Source organism: Gobius niger, assembly GCF_951799975.1.
Source record: "Gobius niger genome assembly, chromosome: 3".
Classification (NCBI taxonomy): domain Eukaryota; kingdom Metazoa; phylum Chordata; class Actinopteri; order Gobiiformes; family Gobiidae; genus Gobius; species Gobius niger.
The window spans coordinates 40,649,694-40,672,253 of record NC_136854.1 but is presented as its reverse complement, the minus strand read 5'-3'; the positions used below and the strand labels follow the sequence as shown (position 1 = coordinate 40,672,253).

Sequence of the window (22,560 nt, the reverse complement as noted above, 5' to 3'; positions counted from 1 at the left end):
TGTGAAAAGTGTAGCTCCACTTCCGGTATCCGTCACGCCTACTTCTTGCTCCCGCAGTCGCTCTCTGTCCCTCTGTTCTTCTCTCCAGGCACCGCTCGGTCCACCGCTTCCACACGGCATTACTCTCAAACAGGTGAGTTTGAGTCTTTTCTTTACATTTCCTCTAATAACCTGTGCATTTCCAGGCTTTGATTTACTTTCTGTTCATCAATCATAGTTTGTGCTGCAGAAAATGAAAGCATGTGTTTTACCCCAACGGCTAACTTATTGCTAGCCAAGCACTGCTGCAGGCACTTGTTCTTTCTTAAGTAATTAGACCTGTTTTATTTTACACAGAGACTAAGCTTTATTGCAGTTCCAGTTTAAGCTTCTCTGGCCACGTCTACAAACACTTTATTCGGATGCTTTTACCCCGAAGTACCGCCTTACGCAAGAATGTTTGGAGACAATGGGCTGATGGCGTATTTCACTCAGGCATTTTTAGCTATTTTAAAGAAAACTCACTGAAGTATTTGCACTATATAGGATTATTTAGTGGTTTAAAGTGCTCCATAGGTCTTCAAAGTTTCTCAGGTTCGCGGATGGTGTTTGCATTTAAGCCTCTTAAGCGCTATTGTTTCCTGCTGACTGAGCATGACTTGCATGTGACTTGAAGTAGTTTGCTCAAGGGGAGCCTCTGGCCTGGGCGCCTTGAAAACCCCCTGCTTTTGTAGTTCTGAAGTGCAGTGTGTGTGCTCCATAATGGTGGACTGAGTTGCTGTCAGAACCACAGGTCGTGTCTCAAGCTCCACCCTCCTCCTTTATCTCACTGTCTCACTGCAGCAGAAGGATTTGTCAGATAACAAGTGGAGTTTTCTTTTTCCCCCCCCAGTTACTTGCACCACCAGCACCATGTCTTCTGGAAACGCTAAGATCGGCCAGGCTGCCCCGGACTTCAAAGCCACGGCGGTGGTGGATGGAGCCTTCAAGGACATCAAGTTGTCGGATTACAAAGGTATGCTGCATTTTGTTATTTTATTACTAATATAGGGTGACCAGATGCCCCAGTTTTAAGCCCTTTTGTCCCAATAGATTTATCCTTAAAGGAACAACCACTGTTTTTACATACTGAGATATGTTCTTACCTTAGCTTTGACGAGTTCTTTAGGACCTGTCTGATCTTCAGTCACGTAAACACAGCGCAGACGGCGTTAGCATTTAGCCTCTCCCTCTCTCCTCTATAGCTCCAAAACATGTCAAGATAGAAGCTACCAAGCTCTTCCGCGTTTTCCCTATTTAAATATGGTTACGTGAAGTGTTCCACTACAAAGTATAATTACACAAAATTAAACAATGTGGATTTTCTAAGCGGATAAAAGGGGGAACTATAATGTAATGCGTAATAATACCAGGAGTAGTTCGAAATCCGCGCAGTAATCTTCACTTTACTGTGCGGATGCCAAACTACTGGTATAATTACGCCTTACAATATAGTTCCCCCTTTTATCCGCTTAGAAAATCCACATTGTTTAATTTTGTGTAATTATACTTTGTAGTAACACTTCACGTAACCATATCTAAATAGGTCAAGATAGAAGCTACCAAGTCTCGCCAACCAGACTCCGCTTCTTTACAGAAGAGGGTCTGGCAACACTCCATTGCGCGCTTTCAAAGGAAGTGACGCAGCGATATGGAGCCAACCGACCAATCAGAGCAGCTCCCTGAACGGGCGTCACGTTGTTGCGCCTTTGTTTTGTAGTTTTTCAACACAAGCTTCACCTAATGCACGGTATGCTTGTATTAAGTTTTTCTGACTCCGTGTGGCAGGAGCGCCATTATTAATGTCCGAATGACAACTTTCTTGTCGCTGTTTCTGTCGTCACAGCCGCTATGTTCTCATTGGCTGCTGCGCTTCGGTTGTCCCACATTAGTCCCGCCTCAAGCAGTAGCTTTTCTACGACAGGGTCGCCAGACTAGTCTCCTGTTTATTAATTAATAAACATCGGAGATTAGTCTGGATGCCAGGCTAGAAGCTGCCAAGCTCTTCCACGTTTTCCCTGTTTTGGAGCTATAGTGGAGAGAGGGAGAGGCTAAATGCTAACGCCGTCTGCGCTGTGTTTACGTGACTGAAGGCACGGGTGAAGATCAGACAGGTCCTAAAGAACTCGTCTAAGCTAAGGTGAGAACATATCTCGGTATGTAAAAACGGTGGCCTATTCCTTTTAAAGGAATAGGCCACCGTTTTCTGCACTGAGATATGTTCTTACCTGAGCTTAGACGAGTTGATTCGTACCAAGGATGTTGTTAGCATTTGGCCTGTCCCAAAGTATTCCTATAGCTCCAAATGGGGGTGAAGTTGGAAGCTACCAGACAGGTACGTATCAACTCGTCTAAGCTCAGGTGAGAACGTATCACAGTACAGAAAACGGTGGCCTGTTCCTTTTTAACTATTGATTTGTCCCAGTTTTACTCACACTCTGTCCCTGTTGTCTCGTTTTTTGGCCAGCATAGTCCTCAAAATGGCACACTTCACTTAAAAACTCATGATTTTGGCCCATGTGCATTTCTTTACCAACTATTTACCATTAAAAATGTCACGTGTAGCATCTCAGGAGATTGTGTCCCAGTTTTTGAGTTGGGAAATCTAGTCGCCCTATCCTAATATGTAGTCTTTAATCTTAATATCTTGCAGGAAAGTATGTGGTTCTCTTCTTCTACCCTCTGGACTTCACCTTCGTTTGCCCCACCGAGATCGTGGCCTTCAGCGACCGCTCGGAAGAGTTCAGAAAGCTCGGCTGCGAAGTCATCGGTGCCTCCGTGGACTCTCACTTCAGCCATCTCGCCTGGTACGTGTGCGGGACGTCGGAAAGATCGAACGCTTGTTTGTTTTTGCACAACCACGCCGTGACGAGCACAATCTTTTATGTTTCATTTTTCATTGTTGGCAAATGAAAACAGTTAAAGCAAGGCGTATCTCCCACACCCACATAATCATCAGTTATTGTCATACCAAAGCACTCCTTTGTTTGTCCAGAGGATTACTGGACATTCAAAGGGCTTAATTCATTCTACACTTTTGTAGGGCTGCTCGATTATTGAAAAAATAATAATCACGATTATTTTTGTCATAATTGAAATCACGATTATTCGAACGATTATTTGTTGCCTTTAAAAAAAATCCATCAAAAAAGTGACGAAAATCCATCAAAAAAGTGACAAAAATCCATCAAAAAAGTGACGAAAATCCATCAAAAAAGTGACAAAAATCCAGCAAAAAAGCGACAAAAATCCAGCAAAAAAGCGACAAAAATCCAGCAAAAAAGTGACAAAAATCCAGCAAAAAAGTGACAAAAATCCAGCAAAAAAATTACAAAAATGCAGCAAAAAAGTGACAAAAATCCAAAAATTGGAAGAAAAAAAAATATGGGAAAAAAAATTGTAATCGTTTTTTTGCGATTATGATAATTTTGTAATCGTTTACTGTTGTAATCGAAATCGTAATCGAATTTCGATTAATTGCACAGCCCTACACTTTTGTGCTAAATGTCTTTTTTTTTCTTCTTTTTTTTTTGTCGCAGGATCAACACACCGAGGAAGCAGGGAGGCCTGGGCAGCATGAAGATCCCACTTCTTGCCGACCTCACCAAATCCATCTCCAGAGACTACGGCGTGCTCAAGGAAGATGACGGCATTTCCTACAGGTTAGACTTGTTTCGAAAGCTCATATTGGCACCAAATCACACGAGTAAAGCGTGACTGAAGTCTGTTTCTCTCTCAGAGGTCTGTTTGTCATCGACGATAAGGGCGTCCTGAGACAAATCACCATCAATGACCTGCCTGTGGGTCGCTCTGTGGACGAGACTCTGCGTCTGGTCCAGGCCTTTCAACACACGGACAAGTACGGAGAAGGTGAGCAAAACCAGACTTTTGTTAAGAATCGAGGCTTTAAAGGAATAGGCCACCGTTTTTACACACTGAGATATGTTCTTACCTGAGCTTTGACGAGTTCTTTAGGACCTGTCTGATCTTCCCCCGTGCCTTCAGTCACGTAAACACAGCGCAGACGGCGTTAGCATTTAGCCTCTCCCTCTCTCCTCTATAGCTCCAAAACAGGTCAAGATAGAAGCTACCAAGCTCTTCCACGTTTTCCCTATTTAAAGCAGTACTAAGTAACGTGTTTACCTTAATAAATCCTTTTCGTAGCCCCTGTGGGGGTAATACAAGTGTTTATGGGATGATTGGAGGGTCTTTCATCTCCCCCTGGTGTCTCTGGCCAGAAAACCATGTTTGCAACTTGACTGCCCCCGGTCCGGAGAAAGCAATACACACTAATGTAATCACGAAGAAGAAGCTAACATGCTAATGGACAAAGCTAACTGCGGGCTAACGTCACTTTAAACAGGATTTACAGCCAAATTTGAGTGAAAAAAAATATTTCCATTGTGTAATTGGATGTGCAATATCCCTCTATCCCTTCGCCTTTCCTGTCAGCGTAGTATTTACTCTCCAAGACAATTAATAAGTTAAAAAATCGTAACTTGCTACTACACCTGCAGTTGCGCTTATGGCCTCTAGGAGGAAGAGTTACTTACTACTGCTTTAAATATGGTTGCGTGAAGTGTTCCACTACAAAGTATAATTACACAAAATTAAACAATGTGGATTTTCTAAGTGGATAAAAGGGGGAACTATATTGTAAGGCGTAATAATACCAGGAGTAGTGCGAAATCCGCGCAGTAATCTTCACTTTACTGTGCAGTAATCTTCACTTTACTGCGCAGTAATCTTCACTTTACTGTGCAGTAATCTTCACTTTACTGTGCGGATAACCAATACATAAAAGTACATGGAAGATTTCATACAAATCTGTCTCATCCAACCAGAAGCACAATTGGCGCCACAAGCCTCCAAACATTAGCTTTAAGTTTATTCCATGTTTCCGAGCGATTAATCGAGAACCAAACAATCGTTCAGTCCCAGTGTGACGCCTCATTTGAAAGCTAAGACCTACAAAACTGATCTTTTTCATCTCACGTTTACCCGTTTTTTTTGTTTTCTATTGCATTTTTGCCACCTTTTTGGTTACTTAGTGGTTTTTTGTCCGATTTTTGTACTTTCATCACTTTTTTTGGTGTTTTTTTTTTGGTAATAAACTATAGAACTACAGAAAACGTGGGTGAATTGAAGTCTTAATTATTTTTATTAGCATTTTTTAAATTCACACAGGCAGGATTTGAGGACAATATATTGGTCTGAAAAAAACAAGAGAAGGAAAGCCCGCAAGGCAAGAGTCGAGAAGAAGCAGAAGTTTAGAAAGAAAAAGATTGGAAGAAAAGAGGAGAAAAGGACGGTAGAAGAGAAAAGAGTAAAGGAGTAAAATAAAGGAATGAGCAAAAGATATAGTAGAGTTAAAAACAACAAATGCACTCACACATGCATACCGTGAGGAAGGAAAGGAGGGGGAAAAGATGATGATAAAAAAAAGAAAAAGAGGGGGAAGTAAAAAAGCAGGGAAGGGCAAAGTAAGACAGTTAATTGTGGTAAATATATCCGTGGATGAAAGGTATTGTCTTAGAAGTTGTTTCATTTTCTCTCCCGTCATCCATGATCTCAGTATTGTGTGAAAATTCATCCTCCATGTATTGCAAATGTATGAATTGAAGTCTTTCCGTAGCATTGAAAGGTCTTTCTATCTAAATCTGCGTCCTGTGTTACTCCTCCTTATCTGCAGCAGAACGACTTTGTACTATGGGTTTACTTACTCTCCTGGCTATTGCCCCTGTGCACTTTGTCCCGTTCGACTTTGATAATCTGAGGCCTCCATTGTAAACTCTTCTGCTCCACAGTTTGCCCCGCTGGATGGAAACCCGGCAGTGACACGATCGTCCCCGACGTGGAGAAGAGCAAAGCCTACTTCTCTAAGCAGTAAACGCCTCCTCCAGCGGCTTTCTAACATAGCACTTGCCTTCTTTTTTTTTTTTGAAGAATGATTCCTAATGAAGCAGTTGCGTCCATTTATATTCACGCATTTTGGGGTTTGAATGATGCAGTTCTGTATGTCCAGTGTAACCTCGGTCTAAAGCACTGAAAGGTAGTTCGTTTTTTTATCCAAGAAAATATCTTTTCCCTGTTGTTGTGTAACCTCAATAAAAGCAGTGGGAAAACTTGATCTTCTGTGTTTTGTGAACCGTGTAGTTTCTGTCCTGGCCTGTAGGTGGCAGCAAATGTCCTTAAATGGAAGCACCCTATTCCACTGTTTTTATACTTTTTCTTTTCTTTTTTGTAGTTGGTAAAGTCTTGCTCAATAGTGGATTTATTGTGGTCGTTGACTCAACATAAAGTGGCAGATTATTGGGTAAACTGGGGCTCCTGAACGTAAACTAATGCCCCCATTATGCAACTTTTCTTTTTTTTTTTCTTTTTTTAACCTGTAGCTCAGTTTAATTTAACTGGTTTGGTGAAAGTTGAGCTCTTGTTTTTTGGAGCTTTTCATCTGAGCCTCGTGTTGCTCTATCCCAGGCTTTCCACGGGGCATTAACCTCATAACCCCCACCTTTTCTCCAGCTTTACTGAAATCTAGAAGCTTCAGGACTAGAGCTCACAGCCTGTAGGCCAGCGTCACGCCTCCATTTGAAAGCTAAGACCCACTAAACTGACCTATACGTGATCTTTGTTGTTGCTCGTCACTTTTTCAACACTTGGACTTGAAGCTTATATATTTGGGTAAAGTCAAACTGGGGAAAATGTGCTCGGTTAAGGGGTTGGAAAGTCATTGAAAGTCATTGAATTGTGCCAAAATCCTTAAATCTAATTCAACCTGGCATTGAAACTAAATTTTGGGGGGAAATTATGACATCGCTCAACACTTTCACACGTTCGCGTAAGATTTCACAACGGTCTCACCACATTGGATTCGCAAACATTTGTTCTGAGTTTGTGGCATTAAATATTGCGAGGGTGAGTTTTGTTTTGAAAAAAATGAGATTTGATCTTGACATTTGAAGTTGAAGATGAAAACTTGGCTGTAGATTAACCCCGCTTAAGTGTTTTTCACACTTTCTGATGTTGGTCGTTTTGTTTGGCGTAAACACAGACTAATAGTTCAGGCAGATTTCTTTTTAAATAAACAAAACCATCTTGGTGTTTTCAGAGAAGAGAATACGGGGTAAATTGAGCATCTGCTCCATAAGAAACTACAGAAAATCTAGTTTGTGCATTGTTTATTGGTGGTTCTGGGTCTAGTATAGAGAAACTAGATAGTACTTTTTTTTTTTTTAGTAACAAAAGGAACATATGTAATGGGAAACACTAAAATGTTAAGGCTTTATGACAGGGATAGGCAAGTTTGCTTTGTGGAGGGTCAACTTTAATCATTGCCAAAACCCTTTTCCCCATTGAACTTTTTTCTGCAAATGCCAACGTTTTACATTATTATTACAGATAAAATTCTAAATGGTCATATATCGTCTAAAAAAAGCAGCACAATGACTTTAATTTGAACTGACTCCGTGCAGTTTCCAATGAAAAATGTAGAAAATGTCCTGTACGCTCACGACCCACAGAAAATGGTTCTAGAATCCACTCTCTGGCCCATATCTCATCTCATATCTCATATTTGCATAAAAATATTTCTCATCTCGCGGGCCAGAGGTTCCGTGTGGAAGGGCCAGACTTAGCCCCCGGGCCTGACGTTGCCTACCCCTGCTTTATCAGTTTCAGTTCAGTTTATTCGGTCAAAATTACGACAAAAGATTTACATTCAGTTAAGTTTACTCCTTCATAACATAACATACAAAATGACCGAAAAGGTATAGGCTGAAGCTAATGCTTATTTTGCCTAAACTTTCTAACATAATATCAGACTTTCAAAAGGATTTTATTTTATTAAATCATAGAATTTCAACGTTTGCAGGTTTATGAATAGGGGATGGCTTGGTTGGTTGTAGGTTGAGAATGTGATGAGTCTTATTGCCTTTTTTTTGTAGGGTGAAAAATAGGTGTTTCCCCAAATTTCTAAACAATAAGTGATTATATGGCATGATTAATGAGTCATATATAAGAATTAAGCTTTCTTTGTTAAAAAATATATCTGGATTTATATAACATCGCTAGTGCTTTTGATCATTTCATTCCGATATTATTAATCCGTGACTTCCAATTTAGATCACGATCAATTATAACTCCAAGAAATGTGTTTTCAGAAACTCGTTCTAAAGGCGTATCGTTGAGCGTTAGGTTTACTTGGCCGTCAATTTTTCGGTTCGAGAAAATCATACATTTTGTTTTCTTTTATATTTAAAGACAATGTATTCATATCAAACCAGACTTTGAGTTTGAGAATGACGTTTATGACGTTCGGTGTCCCCCCCACTCCCGGGATAATCAGCCACAACATCTTTAAAACCAGTGTTAATTTCGCCGACTAAAATATTTAGACTTAATTTTAGTGTTATTTATATTGTTATATATGTTATTTATTATTTATTTTATAATCTAAAGAAACATGTAATCAGTCAAATACAAATAAATAACCTGACTTAAAGTTGCTTTGGGTATTGTAATACACCTTGTTTTGTTTTTCTCTTACCTCAATTATTTGAATGAGGAAATCTGTATTGTCGATGTGTGTTGTCTAAATTACCCTTTGACTGTATAAGGTCTTTTGAATGAGAATGGACCCCAGGAAGAGTAGTCTTTGCGTTGGTAAAGACTAATGGGGATCCTTAAATAAAGAAATAAAGACATTTTTGACGACTAAAATTGGACTAAAACTAAATTGAAAGTTTCTCATGAGACTAAAACTGTGACTAAAATGTCCAGATGTTTTAGTCGACTAAAATGAGACTAAATAAAAATGAAAAGGAGAGACTAAAATCATCCAAACTTCTATTGAGCGTCTGAAAGAGCCTCAGATCATGTAAATTCCAGAACTGTGGGACTGTCCTAGGACTGTTTTAAAAACAAATTACGGGACACTGATAAGAGGCTGATCTTTGATGTTATGTTTTAATACTCATGAACCCAGCCGTCTATGCCTTTGGGCACGACGTTTCTACTTTAAAGCTGTAATAAAAATAAAAAAAAATAATGTAAATTCACACCAAAGGATCAGCTCTGAGCTTTGTTCATGTGGAGCAGCTCCATGAAGCAGAGGAGCAAGAATAAATATGATTATAATGAATATTATCAATGCAAAGTCGACTAAATTCGTCTTAATTTTACTCGACTAAAACTAGACTAAAATTGAGGATATTTTTTTGACTAAAACTGGACTAAAATCGAATTACATTTTCGTCAAAAGACTAAAACTAGATTAAAATATGTTGTCAAAATTAACACTGTTTAAAGCCATATTTTCAGACTATTTTTTGAAGATGTAAAACAACTATAACATCCCAAAATGTGTGTAAATTGTATATATATATATATTTTTTAATCTATATGATACTGTTTTTACACAACCACCACCAAAGTGTAAAGTGTCCCCCCTTTACCCCCCCCTCCCCCTATCTGTCCTTTAACAAGCCTGTGCCAGTATGTGTATATATTTGTGTGTGTGTAGCCTATATTTCTATGGTATAACCCCCCCTGTACACACACACACACACACACACACACACACACACTGTTGCTAAAGTATTTTCGTGTAACCCCCTTTCTGGCCCGACGCGCTCGACTTGTTTTGGGAAAATGAAAGCCTTCGGGGAGTTTCCCCTCGTTAGAAAAAAGCTGCTCATTGACAAACGTTTGCTTCACACGCGCTGATGTGCGAAAGAGAGAAAACGCAGCTCCTCTGACGGGCAGTGTAGGAGGGAGTTCCCGGAAATCTGTAGCCCTGTGACGTTTACCGGTAAAAATGCCCAAATATGGTACGACGCAAATACGTCAATAGGGAAACTGTCCGACGTCAGGCCGCCGCTGTAAACTTCAGGGCTGAAGCGCAGAGACGCCGACGAGTAGGTTTAAGATTCAGAGAAGACAAAACGGGATGGTTTTATAGTTTAATTTACTTAAATATATACTGTACAAGTAGAAAAGACGGTCTTACTAGGTTCAACCCAATAAACTCAAATAAATTACATCAAATCTCATCACAAATAAAGTAAAAATGTAAACAGACAATGACACGACACTTTCCAAATGCCCTCAGTGTTGTAGTCTTGTGTTGTCGGACCCGCAGGCTCCAAAGTTCACACCTGAAAGTGTCTGTGTGTGCTGTCAGTGCAGTTCAGCGTCCAGTGTTTCTCAAAAGTGCAACAGTTCTCTAATAGGACTTCACTTTGGGCGCCAACATGAGGTGGCAGCCGCTGCTCACGTGCGTCATGACCTTCTGCTTGAGCTGGGCCACCTGCTCCCGCAGCACCGACGCCGTGTTCGACAGCCCCGCGTTGTCCGTCTTCAGGCCCTTCACTTTGTCCTCCAGGCGCGCGATGCGCTCCAGCTTCCGCCTGCGGCACTTGGACGCGGCCAGCCGGTTCCGCAGCCGCTTGCGCTCGGCTTTGATGCGCTCCTGGTTCTCCATGTCGATGGGGGACATCGGCGGGGAGCTGTCGCTGCTGTGCATGTCCGGGACGGTCTGGGGCTCCTCTTTCAAGCCGCAGCCGAAGCGCTGCGCGTGGAGAGCCTGCTGGAAGTGGTGCGAGCCGTGCGCGTGGTGCGGGTGCTGCGGGTACTGGTGATGCGGCAGGTAGCTGATGGTCGTGGAGGGGTAGCTGGGCGCGGAGGTCATGTTAGTGCAACTGTTCAGGGTGGTGTACTCCAGCGGCTCCGGCCCCATGGAGGCGCAGGACACCCCGCCGCCGCCGCCGCCGAGGGACACGTTCGGGGGCGCCATCTGGTTCATCTTGTGCAGGTCGTCCAGAGCCTTGACGAAGCCGTCGGCGAAGCCCTCCTGCTCCTCGGTGATGCCCCGGTTGTAGAGGAACTGCGCGGGCGTCGGCGTGGTAGTGATGACCCCGTTGCTGTTCTGGATGATGAGTCGCTCCAGCTCCGGCGACGCGAGTTTCAGCGAGTCCCCCGCCGGATAGAAATCTCCGTGCGGCGCCTTGAAGTTTGCGTTTCTATATGAGTCGGGGAAGTTCAAGTTCATATTCTGCTTTAGCAGCTTGTAGTCTGGCAGCGCCGCGCCTGGATGGCCATAAGCAGAAAGAAACGAGTCGTCATAAAAGGGTTGTTCCATCATTGTGGACATTATTTCAAAAGCAAGACAGTCACAACACAAGAAGAAGCGGCCGCAAAAGAAGCTGCGCCTCTCAGTGTCCCCGAAACGGACTCAAATTCCGAAAAGTCCCCTCGGCAGGATCATTAACACACTGGAGGAAAACTACCAAAGCAGAGAAAACTTCCAAACAGTGGAACAGTACCGTACCAAGCGTTCGATATATACCTTTAGACGGAGGTTAAAGCGGAGTCCAGTTACTAACTCGGCAGTTTTCATTCACTGGTGAAGCTGACACTCCTCCCTTTAGTTCCTGCTCGGTAATGAGCGGCTCGTGCGCTCCTCCTCGGTATTTACCCGGTGAGCGCACGACCTCCGGGCTACGGCGCCGCGATTGGCCGGTTCCCCTCGCCTTTTCCCCGCCCCCCCTTGGGAGTGAGTGACGTTGTTGCCAGGAACGAGGAGCGTAAACAACAAGACGAGACTCATTCTTTGTGGAAGAAACTCTCTCAGGTGAAAAAAACAACAACAAAATTAAACAGTTTTATCAAACAAGTGACAGAATGAACGTCTCGGCTGCGACGTCTTATTCCAAACCCCGCCCACGTGGAGCCCGAGCGCTTCTTGATCCCCATCCCGCACAGTCAGAAACATCCCATGGGTAAAAGGGAGGGCACTGCCTATAGTCGAGCTGAGTCATGTTTCTCACCGATATGGGCCAGTCCATATTTGGGTATATCCTGGCGCGCCGGTTCCTCCCAGAAGAGGAGCGGGAAGCCAGTCCTCCCGTGGCTCCGGTCCAAGTCCCGGGGAGCGCGTGTTGTCCCGCCCCCCCCTCCTTTGGGCACGCACGTTCGCTCTGGGCGTGTGGCTTCAACAATGCATGAAGCGTCCGGTGTCTGCGGCGCGTGAAAAGCTTTAAAGCGCGCGCGCGCCCGGTCTAATTAACGGCAAAGGTGGACGTGAGAGGCGAGAGGCTTTAACCAAGTGTGTTTACGCCTGTTCAGCTTTACCCAAATCTGCCTGTAGGCCGGTGTGACGTCTCATTTGAAAGTTAAGACCTACAAAAGTCGTCTAAACAGATCATTTTCCTTGCCTTGTTACCGTGTTGTCGTCACTTTTCTTTTGCTCTTTTGTGGCGTTTTTGTCACTTTTTCGTCACTTTTCTGTTGTGTCTTCGTCACCCATTATTGTCACTTTTTTGTCACTTTTTGTCGCTTTTTTGTCGCTTTTTTGTTACTCTTTTGTCACTTTTTTGTTGCTCTTTTGTGGCGTTTTTGTCACTTTTTCGTCACTTTTCTGTTGTGTCTTCGTCACCTATTATTGTCACGTTTTTGTCACTTTTTTGTTACTCTTTTTGTTTTTTCTCTCAACCCCCGACAGTTCAGCTTTACCCAAATCTGCCTGTAGGCCGGTGTGACGTCTCATTTGAAAGCTAAGACCTACAAAAGTCGTCTAAACAGATCATTTTCCTTGCGTTGTTACAGTGTTGTCGTCACTTTTTTGTTACTTTTTTGTGGCTTTTCTGTTGTGTCTTCGTCACCTATTATTGTCACTTTTTTGTCACTTTTTTGTTGCTCTTTTGTGGCGTTTTTGTCACTTTTTCGTCACTTTTTCGTCACTTTTCTGTTGTGTCATCGTCACCTTTTATTGTCATTTTTTGTTACTCTTTTGTTGCTTTTTTGTTGCTCCTCTGTGGCGTTTTTATTGCATTTTCATCACTGTTTTGTCACGTTTTTGTTTCTCTTTTGTGGCTTTTTTGTTACTTTTTTGTGGCTTTTCTGTTGTGTCTTCGTCACCTATTATAATCACTTTTTTGTCACTTTTCTGTCGCTCTTTTGTGGTGTTTTTGTCACTTTTTCGTCACTTTTTTGTTGCTCCTCTTTGGCGTTTTTATTGCGTTTTCATCACTGTTTTGTCACGTTTTTGTCACTTTTTTGTTACTCTTTTGTCACTGTTTTGTCACGTTTTTGTCACTTTTTTGTTTCTCTTTTGAGGCTTTTGTTTTTTCTCTCAACCCCCGACAGTTCAGCTTTACCCAAATCTGCCTGTAGGCCGGTGTGGCGTCTCATTTGAAAGCTAAGACCTACAAAAGTCGTCAAAACAGATCATTTTCCTTGCCTTGTTACCGTATTGTCGTCACTCTGTGGCGTTTTTATTGCGTTTTCATCGCTGTTTTGACAGGTTTTTGTCACTTTTTTGCCACTCTTTTGTGGCCTCATCCCCCATTTTTGCCACTTTCTTGTCACTTTCTTGTTGCTTCTTTGTGGCGCTTTTGTCACTTTTTTTGTTACTTTTTTGTGGCTTTTCTGTTGTGTCTTCGTCACCCATTATTGTCACTTTTTCTTCACTTTTTTGTTACTCTTTTGATGCTTTTTTTTTACTCCTCGGTGGCGTTTTTAGTGCGTTTTCATCGCTGTTTTGTCACGTTTTTGTCGCTTTTGTTTTTTCTCTTAACCCCCCGACTTAACCAAGTGTGTTTTCGCTGAAAGCTAAGACCTACAAAAGTCTTGCGTTGCTACCGTGTTGTCATCACTTTTTTGTTACTCTTTTGTGGCTTTTCTGTGGTGTTTTTATTGCGTTTTCATCACTGTTTTGTCACGTTTTTGTTTCTCTTTTGAGGCTTTTGTTTTTTCTCTTAACCCCCGACAGCTCAGCCTTACCCAAATCTGCCTGTAGGCCAGAGTGACGTCTCATTTGAAAGCTAAGACCTACAAAAGTCGTCTAAACAGATCATTTTCCTTGCCTTGTTACCGTATTGTCGTCACTTTTCTGTTGCTCTTTTGTGGCTTTTCTGTTGCATCATCGTCACCCATTTTTGCCACTTTTTATTGTTTTTTCCGTCGCTTTTTCATCACATTTTTGACGCTCTTTTGTTGCATTTTCATCCTCATTTCAATCTAATTCTTGTTGCTGTTTTAACACTTCAGCTTTTAGATTTGGGTAAAGCCAAACTGTGGAACATGTGCTCTTGGATATGACACTAGGGGGAACTGAGAACATGACATAGTGGACCTTTGTCATATATGCTCAATCTAACACTCTGTTTCTCTTTTATCCACAGGTCAGAGTCGCCGCCCGCCCCTCGGACCGGTCACCCCGGCCCCGGCCCCGCCCCCGCCCCCGGCCCCGCCCCTCTCCTCAGTGTCTCGGTCACGTCTTCTGTCCCTTCAAAGAAATGAAATGGGAGCCGGTTCAGGGAAGCACAGCGGAGTATCGTTGGGTCAGTTCCAGTTTCAGAGTGACCTCATCTGTCCAGCAAAGGTCAGCGCGGTGAATGCAGATCGGGTGGTTTCTCACATGTGTCATAGATCGAACGGCAGAAAAAACTTAGAGCAGGTTCAGGAAGTGCTTCTCTCTTATCTAGTCTTTCAAATCTGAATAATAATCTACATTCAGGCTTGTGTTTAACAACTATGATGAGGAGTTGTAGAGTAGAGGAGTTTGTTTAGTTAGTGCATAATAAAAGAAACCACCTATAAACAAACTCTATTTACATATTAAGGAAAAGGCGAGTTTATTTATATCGCACATTTCACACATAAAACAACTCAATGTGCCTTTTTCAAGCTTTCCATCATGTTATTATGTCATTCCCTCATTAAAAACATGCCTGAAGTGTTGCCTTGGCACATTCACGTATTTTTGAGTCATCTGTAAAAACTCTGATGGCGGCCATTTTAGGGATAGCTTTGCCTGAGTCCTCCTAGGAACGCCCCCACCTCCTGGAGACGCCTCCGAGCTTTCGTCACCAGCCGAGTAACCAACCACTGCTCCTCAGCAGAACCCCCTCCCCACTGATGCCACAGACAGCGTGTGGAGGGGGCGTGTCTGAAAGAGGTTCTTAAAGAGACAGAGGCCGATTTCAAGACATTCACTACAGCCATTTTGAGAGAGACATTTTATACAAGGCAGTTATTCTAATTTACTGCATTTACAGACCAACAGAAGGTTTGGTCATCATTGTAGTGTGATATAGACTGGTGCCATGGGACTGAAAAAAGCATAATCCTCCTCTTTAAAGGGATATTTCAGGATTTTTGACATAGGGCCTCATTTCCTAGTTATCCAGAGTGTTGCTGATTTCTTTTTTTTATTTTGTAATTCATACAGTTCTTATATTTGAAGAGTTACGTAGCGCTAGGCTAGTGCAAGGCTAGCGCATTTCTATGGTATCAGCTAGCCTGCATTAAAAACAGTGTGACCCGCTCCACAGAGCAACTGAGGCAAATCACTTATAACACCAGACTAACCATATAAATGTCTGTGTCGATACAATATTTTTTGGAATATAAGTAAGTAAGTAAGTAATCTTTATTTATATAGCACCTTTCACAGGCAAAGGCCACAAAGTGCTTCACAACACAGTAAAAGCAGAAATTACATACAATATAAAAAGGGGTCAAAACAACACAGAAATCATAGCAGTTCGCATTCGAATATAACTGACCTTGCATCACATTTTGAGCTATACTTTGAACTATTTTCTAGCAGATCACTCCGCCGCTGCGTAGCTTGTACAACCACAAAGCTGATGCTGCTCAAATATAAGTTGTTTTAAATGCAATATGGTTATAATTACTCTATGGACACAGACATTTATATGGTTAGTCTGGTGTTATAAGTGATTTGCCTCAGTTGCTCTGTGGAGCGGGTCACACTGTTTTTAATGCAGGCTAGCTGATACCATAGAAATGCACTAGCTTTGCACTAGCCTAGCGCTACGTAACTCTTCAAATATAAGAACTGAATGAATTACAAAAAAAATATCTCCAGAAATCAGCAACACTCTGGATAACTAGGAAATGAGGCCCTATGCCAAAAATCCTGAAATATCCCTTTAATTACATGAACATTTCAAACATTGCTTTGTACGACAATAAAATTGTCATTTTTTTGTCAAATTTTTTATCAAATTTTTGTCACATTTTTGTCATTTTTTTGTCATTTTTTGTTATTTTTTTGTCAAATTTTTATCAAATTTTTGTTATTTTTTTGTCAAATTTTTATCAAATTTTTGTCACATTTTTGTCATTTTTTAATCAAATTTTTGTCATTTTTTGTCACATTTTTGTCATTTTTTTGGTCACATTTTTGTCATTTTTATGTCAAATTTTTTATCAAATTTTTGTCACATTTTTTCGTCATTTTTTTAATCCATTTTTTTGTCATTTTTTGTCATATTTTTTGTCATTTTTTTGTCAATTTTTTATCAAATTTTTGTCACATTTTTGTTATTTTTTTGTTATATTTTTGTCATTTTTGTCATTTTTTTAATCAAATTTTTGTCATTTGTGTCACATTTTGTCACATTTTGGTCATATTGTGTCATATTTTTGGTCCGTGTTAAAACATCCACCTTGAAATGTAACAGTTTCTCTTTTGCCAATGAGGCAAATCAAAATATGATGCTGCTAATTGTATGACTGATCATGTAATTACAACAGTGTAAAGTTTAATCATTAACGGGTGTGTTGTGTGTTTGTGGGCGTGATGTGTTCCTTGGTTCCTTGTGCTATTGGGATATGAAAATGTTTATTGTACTGATTTCGGGAGTGGGCGCTCATAAGCTTCTGCTTCGGCCCACTCCTTTCGAGCTGAATCTTTACTGCTCCAATAAACAAATAAATTAGGTAGGGGAGACCGGGAGTGGAGAAAAGGTCATGAATGCAGATGCAGAAGGATCGGGGCGTGGTTAGGGAGGGGACTTGTGTGCAGATAATGTAGTCACAGAGCCTCAGTTTGGTTTGATTCCTTTTTTTGTGTGTGTGTGTATTGATTTATTTGACAGGGACATGTAGGAGCATTTATCAGCATATGAAAGGATGCTTCGTACCAGACTTTAGCTCGTCTGCTGTCCCCGAGACAATTACAAAACACTATACAGTTCATAATATTTACATTATTTGCGTTTTATTAACCTCTTAACTCCCGCCTGAACCGAGAGGATCTTTATCCTCACGTCGTCAGAATTTTTTTCATTTTTTTAATCAAATTTTTGTCATTTGTGTCACATTTTGTCTTTTTTTTTGTCTTTTTTTTTTTGTCAACTTTTTATCAAAATTGTATCGATTTTTTGTCATTTTTTTGTCACATTTTTGTCATTTTTTTGTCACATTTTTTGTCATTTTCTTGTCACATTTTTGTCATTTTTTGTCACATTTTTGTCGTTTTTTTGTCACATTTTTATCAAATTTTTGTCATTTTTTTTCCATTTTTTGTCACATTTTTTCGTCATTTTTCGTCATTTTTTAATCATTTTTTTTGTCATTTTTTGTCACATTTTGTCATTTTTTGTCACATTTTTGTCATTTTTTTGTCATTTTTTGTCATTTCTTTGTTATTTTTTGTCATTTTTTTAATCAAATTTTTGTCATTTTTTGTCACATTTTGTCACATTTTTGTCATTTTTTTAATCAATTTTTTGTCATTTTTTTGTCAAATTTTTATCAATTTTTTTGTCACATTTTTGTCATTTTCTTGTCACATTTTTGTCATTTTTTGTCTCATTTTTGTCGTTTTTTTGTCACATTTTTATCAAATTTTTGTCATTTTTTTTCCATTTTTTGTCACATTTTTTCGTCATTTTTCGTCATTTTTTAATCATTTTTTTGTCATTTTTTGTCACATTTTGTCATTTTTTGTCACATTTTTGTCATTTTTTTGTCATTTTTTCTCATTTCTTTGTTATTTTTTGTCATTTTTTTAATCAAATTTTTGTCATTTTTTGTCACATTTTGTCACATTTTTGTCATTTTTTTAATCAATTTTTTGTCATTTGTTTGTCAAATTTTTATCAATTTTTTTGTCACATTTTTGTCATTTTTTTGTCACATTTTTGACACTTTTTCATAAATTTTTCGTCACTTTTTTGTCAATGTTTTCTCACTTTTTTGTCACATTTCCATCATTGTTTTCGTCTCAGTTTTGTTGCTATTTTCACAGCTTTTTTCCAGAAGCTTTTGGACTGGGGTAAAGCCAAACTGGAGAAAATGTGCTCGGTTCAGGTGGGAGTTAAGGGGTTAAAAAAGTACATTTCATCAAAGGGAAAACTTGTTCCTCAATCGTCTCTGTGACCTGAGTTCAGGACGTTGGACTTTGTGACAGTTTTTATTTCATGTGGACAGGTCCAGCCGTGACCGAGATATTAACCATAAACCGAGACCAAAATTCTGTGTTTCTCAGTCTGGTTTTAGCTCGGGTCTATCTCACCTGATCGGCAGTGTCTCCGCAATGTCTCCGCAACTCGGACTGATGCAGTGCACACGAAGGGCCTTTCTCACCGGCCTGGAGACTAGTCGGAGACTAGAGTCGGCACTGGTCATGGGGAAAACGAACAGGTTCGATTACAGCAGAGTCTCTGCATGGTCTCCGAGAGGTCTACGTGGTCTCAAGCAGTAGTGGTAACATTGTGAGCACTATTTCTTGTCCTCAACCTGTGAGATGTTTCTGTGACGTCCCTGCAATGTCTCTGAGACCTGTCAGATACCAAGGAGATCTCAAAGACTCTTTTAGATCTCCTTAGTATACCCAGGAGACTCTATACGACTCTTTGAGTTCTCCTTGGTATCCGACAGGTCTCTTAGACATTGCAGGGACGTCACAGACACGTATCACAGGTTGAGGACAACAATGCTATTCCTGACACAACTGCTTGAGACCGCGGAGACCTCTCGGAGACAATGCTTAAATAAAGCTCCTTTGTTTTCACCGAGACTATAAGGAAACTCGCCTTATCTCCAGGGGACGTCTCAGAGACATGTCCATAACCAGCGGCTATTTGTCGGATACCAAGGAGATCTCTATGGAGTCTCTTATAGATCTCCTTGGTATCTGACAGGTCTCGTAGACATAGCAGGGACGTCACAGACATGTCTCTCATGTTTAGGACAACAATACTATCCCTGACACAACTGCTTGAGACCTCTTGGAGACCTATCGGTGACCATGCTGAAATAAAGCTCCTATGTTTTCACCAAGACTATAAGGAAACTCGCCTTATCTCCAGGGGACGTCTCCGTAGCCAGCGGCTATTTGTTGTCCTCAACCTGTGAGACGTTTCTGTGACGTCCCTGCAATGTCTCTGAGACCTGTCGGATACCAAGGAGATCTCAAAGAGTCGTATGCAGTCTCTTATCTCCTTGGTATCCGATAGGTCTCAGAGACATTGCAGGGACGTCACAGACACGTCTCTCAGGTCTAGGACAACAATACTATTCCTGACACAACTGATTTGAGACCGCAGAGACCTATTGAAGACTATGCAGAGACCTCTCAGAGACCATGCTGAAATAAAACTCCTTTGTTTTCACCGAGACTATAAGGAAACTCGCCTTATCTCCAGGGGACGTCTCAGTAACCAGCGGCTATTTGTCGGATACCAAGGAGATCTCAAAGAGTCGTATAGAGTCTCTCATAGATCTCCTTGGTAACCGACAGGTCTTGTAGACATAGCAGGGACGTCACAAACACGTATCACAGGTTGAGGACAACAATGGTGTTCATGACACAACTGCTTGAGACCATGCGGAGACCTCTCGGAGAATATGCTAAGAAATCGAGCCTGTTCATTCTCACTGAGACCACCTGGACTACTCGCCTTATCTCCAGGAGACGTCTCAGAGACATCTCCATGACCAGCGGCGACTCGGGTCTCCAACTAGTCTCCAGGCCGGGTGAGATAGGCCCTTAAGATTCAGCCATACAGGGAGTAGAAAGCTGTGAATCTAGTCATTAGAGGATATTTAGAACGAGGAGGATGTTTGTGATTGTATTGTGAGTGAGGGCAGAATGGGTCGAAAAATGAAACACCACATTTGTAATGCTCTGCTATACTGCACAGGGTCAGGGACGGCGTGTTCGGGCGACTGTGTGAGATCTACCGAAGCAGCACCTCATACATACGATTGTGTCACTTTGTTTGAGCGCTGGTGTGATTCAGAGTGACAGGCTGCACGGAGGAGGCTGACGAACAAAAGCTACTGTGGCACAAATATGAAAATAACAACGCAAAAGTTACAAAGGGCAAATATTACTGAGTGCAGAACAATGGAGCGGACATTTCCTTGTGTCAATTAATGTATCTTCTTTTTTTTTACCGTGACAGTACAGGTCCATGAAAGTTATGAAACGTGTTTAGAAAGACGTCCCTGTGAAGAAGTGAGATGTTAGGAATACAAGTACTTTGAGGATACTTCGATTCCGATACCTGAACAATACTGTTTTCGAGATCTGTACTAAAATATTTGTCATGTAGAACCAGGAAACAGAACGATAATGTGTGAAAGATCTGCAAATTCACGATATCGGGTTCATCTCCAAAGAAATGTGTGAAAAATGGGGATTAAATTGGGGGGAAAATGTGGGGAAATTGGGAGAAATTGTGGAAAAAATAAGGAGAGCACGTGTTAAAAAATAGGTGAAAAATTTGGGGGGAAAAATAGGGAAAATATGAGTAAAAAATGAGCAAAAATCAAAGGGGGAAAAATAGGAAAAGAAGTAAAAATTGGGGTAAAAAAAGAAAAAAAGGCTAAAAAATTGGGGAAAGTGGGGTGAACATTATGCATAAAAAAATAAAACAAATACACACAAATGGGGAAAAATAATGTAAAACAAAATCAGTGAGAAAAAATGTGAAAAGCAGAAAAAATTGGGGGGGGGGGGGGGGGGGGAATAATGTCTAAAAATCTTTGGGAAAATGGGGTGAACATTAGGCAAAAAAAAGGAAAAAAATGGGGGAAATTATGAGAAGAAATAACAAAAGGCAGGGGGAAAAATGGGCAAACAAGAAAAAATTGGGGGGAAAAAAAAGTCTAAAAAATTGGAGAAAATGGGGTTAACATAAGACAAAAAAAAATAAAACAAATACATACAAATGGGGAAAAATAATGTAAAAAAAATCAGTGAGAAAAAATGTGAAAACCAGAAAGAATTGGGAGAAAAAAAAAATAATGTCTAAAAATCTTTGGGAAAATGGGGTAAACATTAGGCAAAAAAAAAAGAAAAAGAAAAAAAATGGGGGAAAAATTGGGAAAATTATTAGAAGGGTGGAAAAATTTGGGAAAATGGGGTTAACATTAGACACAAAAAAAAATAATTAAAAATGGGGAAAATTATGAGGAAAAAAAATAGCTAAAAATCAGGGAAAAAAACAGGGAAAATAAAAAATAGTCTAAAAAATTGGGGAATATGGGGTTAACATTAGGCAAAAAAATTGAAAGAAAATAAATAAAAATGGGGGGAAAAAAATATTTATTTCAGCCAAAACAACCAAGTCACTTCCTGTAACGCTGTCCCTGGACCAACATCATCAAAACTTGAATCTAAAGACACACGTTTTCTTTTTCAGTTCCTGCTTTTGATACTTGTATTTTTTTTATCCCAGTCTTACCTTAACGTTATTTCCGAAACCATCCTGGTATCATTTAACTGCACCCAGCCCGACCCAGAACCATTTACAATGTACTGCGTGAGTTCCCTCCTCCTTTGTTTGCAACAAGCGCAAAAAACACAGAACACGAAAAAAAAAAAAAAAAAGAACCTAGAAATCAACTTACTTAAAAGTCCCGATTTGTGTACGTCACTGACATCCTTTATTAGAAATACATGAAAACCTCCCACTGTGTTTGGAAATTAGTCATATTGTACTTCCAAAGAATGGGTACCAGGAACTTGAGCTATAAACATCTGTGTATAAGTATAGTAAGAAAAGCTGCTGGTCCAGGGGCAGCATTAACCTCGAACAGAGCACGTTTACTCCAGTTTGGCTTTACCAAAATCTAAAGGCAAAAAAAAGTGGCAAAAGAGCGATAGGAAAAGCAACAACAAAGTGACAAAAATCAGACGAAAAATACCACAAAAACACCATTAAAAAAAGACAAGAGCATAACAAAAACGCTTCCACAATGTGACAAAACGTGGCAAAAGAGCGACAAAGAAAAGAAAGAACAACACACCACCAAAAAACGACAGAAACACGACTAAAGAGTCATGGAAAAGCAGCAAAAAAATCAACATTAAAGTCGAAAACACATAAAATATGCAACAAAAAAGCGGCGACAAAACAGTTACGATCAGTTTTGAGGGTCTTAGCTTTCAAAATGAGGCATTTCTCTCGCCTACAGGCTCCGGTCGAGAAGCTTTTAGACTTGGGCCAAATTAAACTGGAGAAAATGCGCTTGGTTAAGGTGGGGGGGTAAAAGATTAAAGCAGCACTAAGTAACTTGTTTACCTTAATGAATCCTTTCCTTAGTCCCTCTGGGGGTAATACAAGTGTTAATAGGACGATTTGGGGGGTCTTTCATCTCCCCTCTGTGGTCAGAGGTGCAATACACACTAGTAGAATCACAAAGAAGAAGCTAAAAGGCTAATGGGCAAAGCTAACCGCGGGCTAGCGCCACTTAGACAGTATTTACAGCCAAGTT

At 40.7% G+C, this 22,560-nt stretch overlaps 2 protein-coding genes and 1 long non-coding RNA gene across 4 annotated transcripts in view; 2 read left to right on the top strand and 1 right to left on the bottom strand.

The window, feature by feature from the left end:
• The window catches only part of LOC306960925, a 247,525-nt gene that overhangs the window by 199,053 nt on the left and 25,912 nt on the right, over window positions 1-22,560 (top strand). The gene's annotated exons all lie outside the window — the stretch shown is intronic.
• Window positions 21-6,146, top strand: prdx2 (peroxiredoxin 2). The gene is made up of 6 exons (XM_079553506.1): window positions 21-133; window positions 872-994; window positions 2,672-2,825; window positions 3,558-3,680; window positions 3,758-3,888; window positions 5,826-6,146. The coding sequence occupies exons 2-6, from the start codon at window positions 892-894 to the stop codon at window positions 5,906-5,908; spliced, it is 594 nt and encodes a 197-aa protein (XP_079409632.1). The 5' UTR covers window positions 21-133; window positions 872-891; the 3' UTR covers window positions 5,909-6,146.
• LOC306961288 (transcription factor JunB-like) lies at window positions 9,991-11,505 on the bottom strand. Of its 2 annotated transcripts, XM_079553981.1 has the most exons (2): window positions 11,366-11,505; window positions 9,992-11,106 (listed from the first exon to the last, which is right to left on the bottom strand). In XM_079553981.1, the coding sequence occupies exon 2, from the start codon at window positions 11,066-11,068 to the stop codon at window positions 10,244-10,246; it is 825 nt and encodes a 274-aa protein (XP_079410107.1). In that variant the 5' UTR covers window positions 11,069-11,106; window positions 11,366-11,505; the 3' UTR covers window positions 9,992-10,243. The 2 variants fall into 2 exon arrangements, with proteins under 2 accessions (XP_079410106.1, XP_079410107.1); XM_079553980.1 differs by lacking the exon at window positions 11,366-11,505 and having other exon boundaries at window positions 9,991-11,228.

What these genes read in the sequence shown, in the direction of transcription:
- prdx2 (XM_079553506.1), top strand. Translation starts at nt 892, where the DNA reads ATGTCTTCTGGAAACGCTAAGATCGGCCAGGCTGCCCCGGACTTCAAA. An exon ending in CAAGTTGTCGGATTACAAAG is followed by an intron (nt 995 to 2,671) that starts GTATGCTGCATT and finishes AATATCTTGCAG; the next exon opens with GAAAGTATGTGGTTCTCTTC. An exon ending in GATGACGGCATTTCCTACAG is followed by an intron (nt 3,681 to 3,757) that starts GTTAGACTTGTT and finishes TTTCTCTCTCAG; the next exon opens with AGGTCTGTTTGTCATCGACG.
- LOC306961288 (XM_079553980.1), bottom strand. Translation starts at nt 11,170, where the DNA reads ATGTCCACAATGATGGAACAACCCTTTTATGACGACTCGTTTCTTTCT.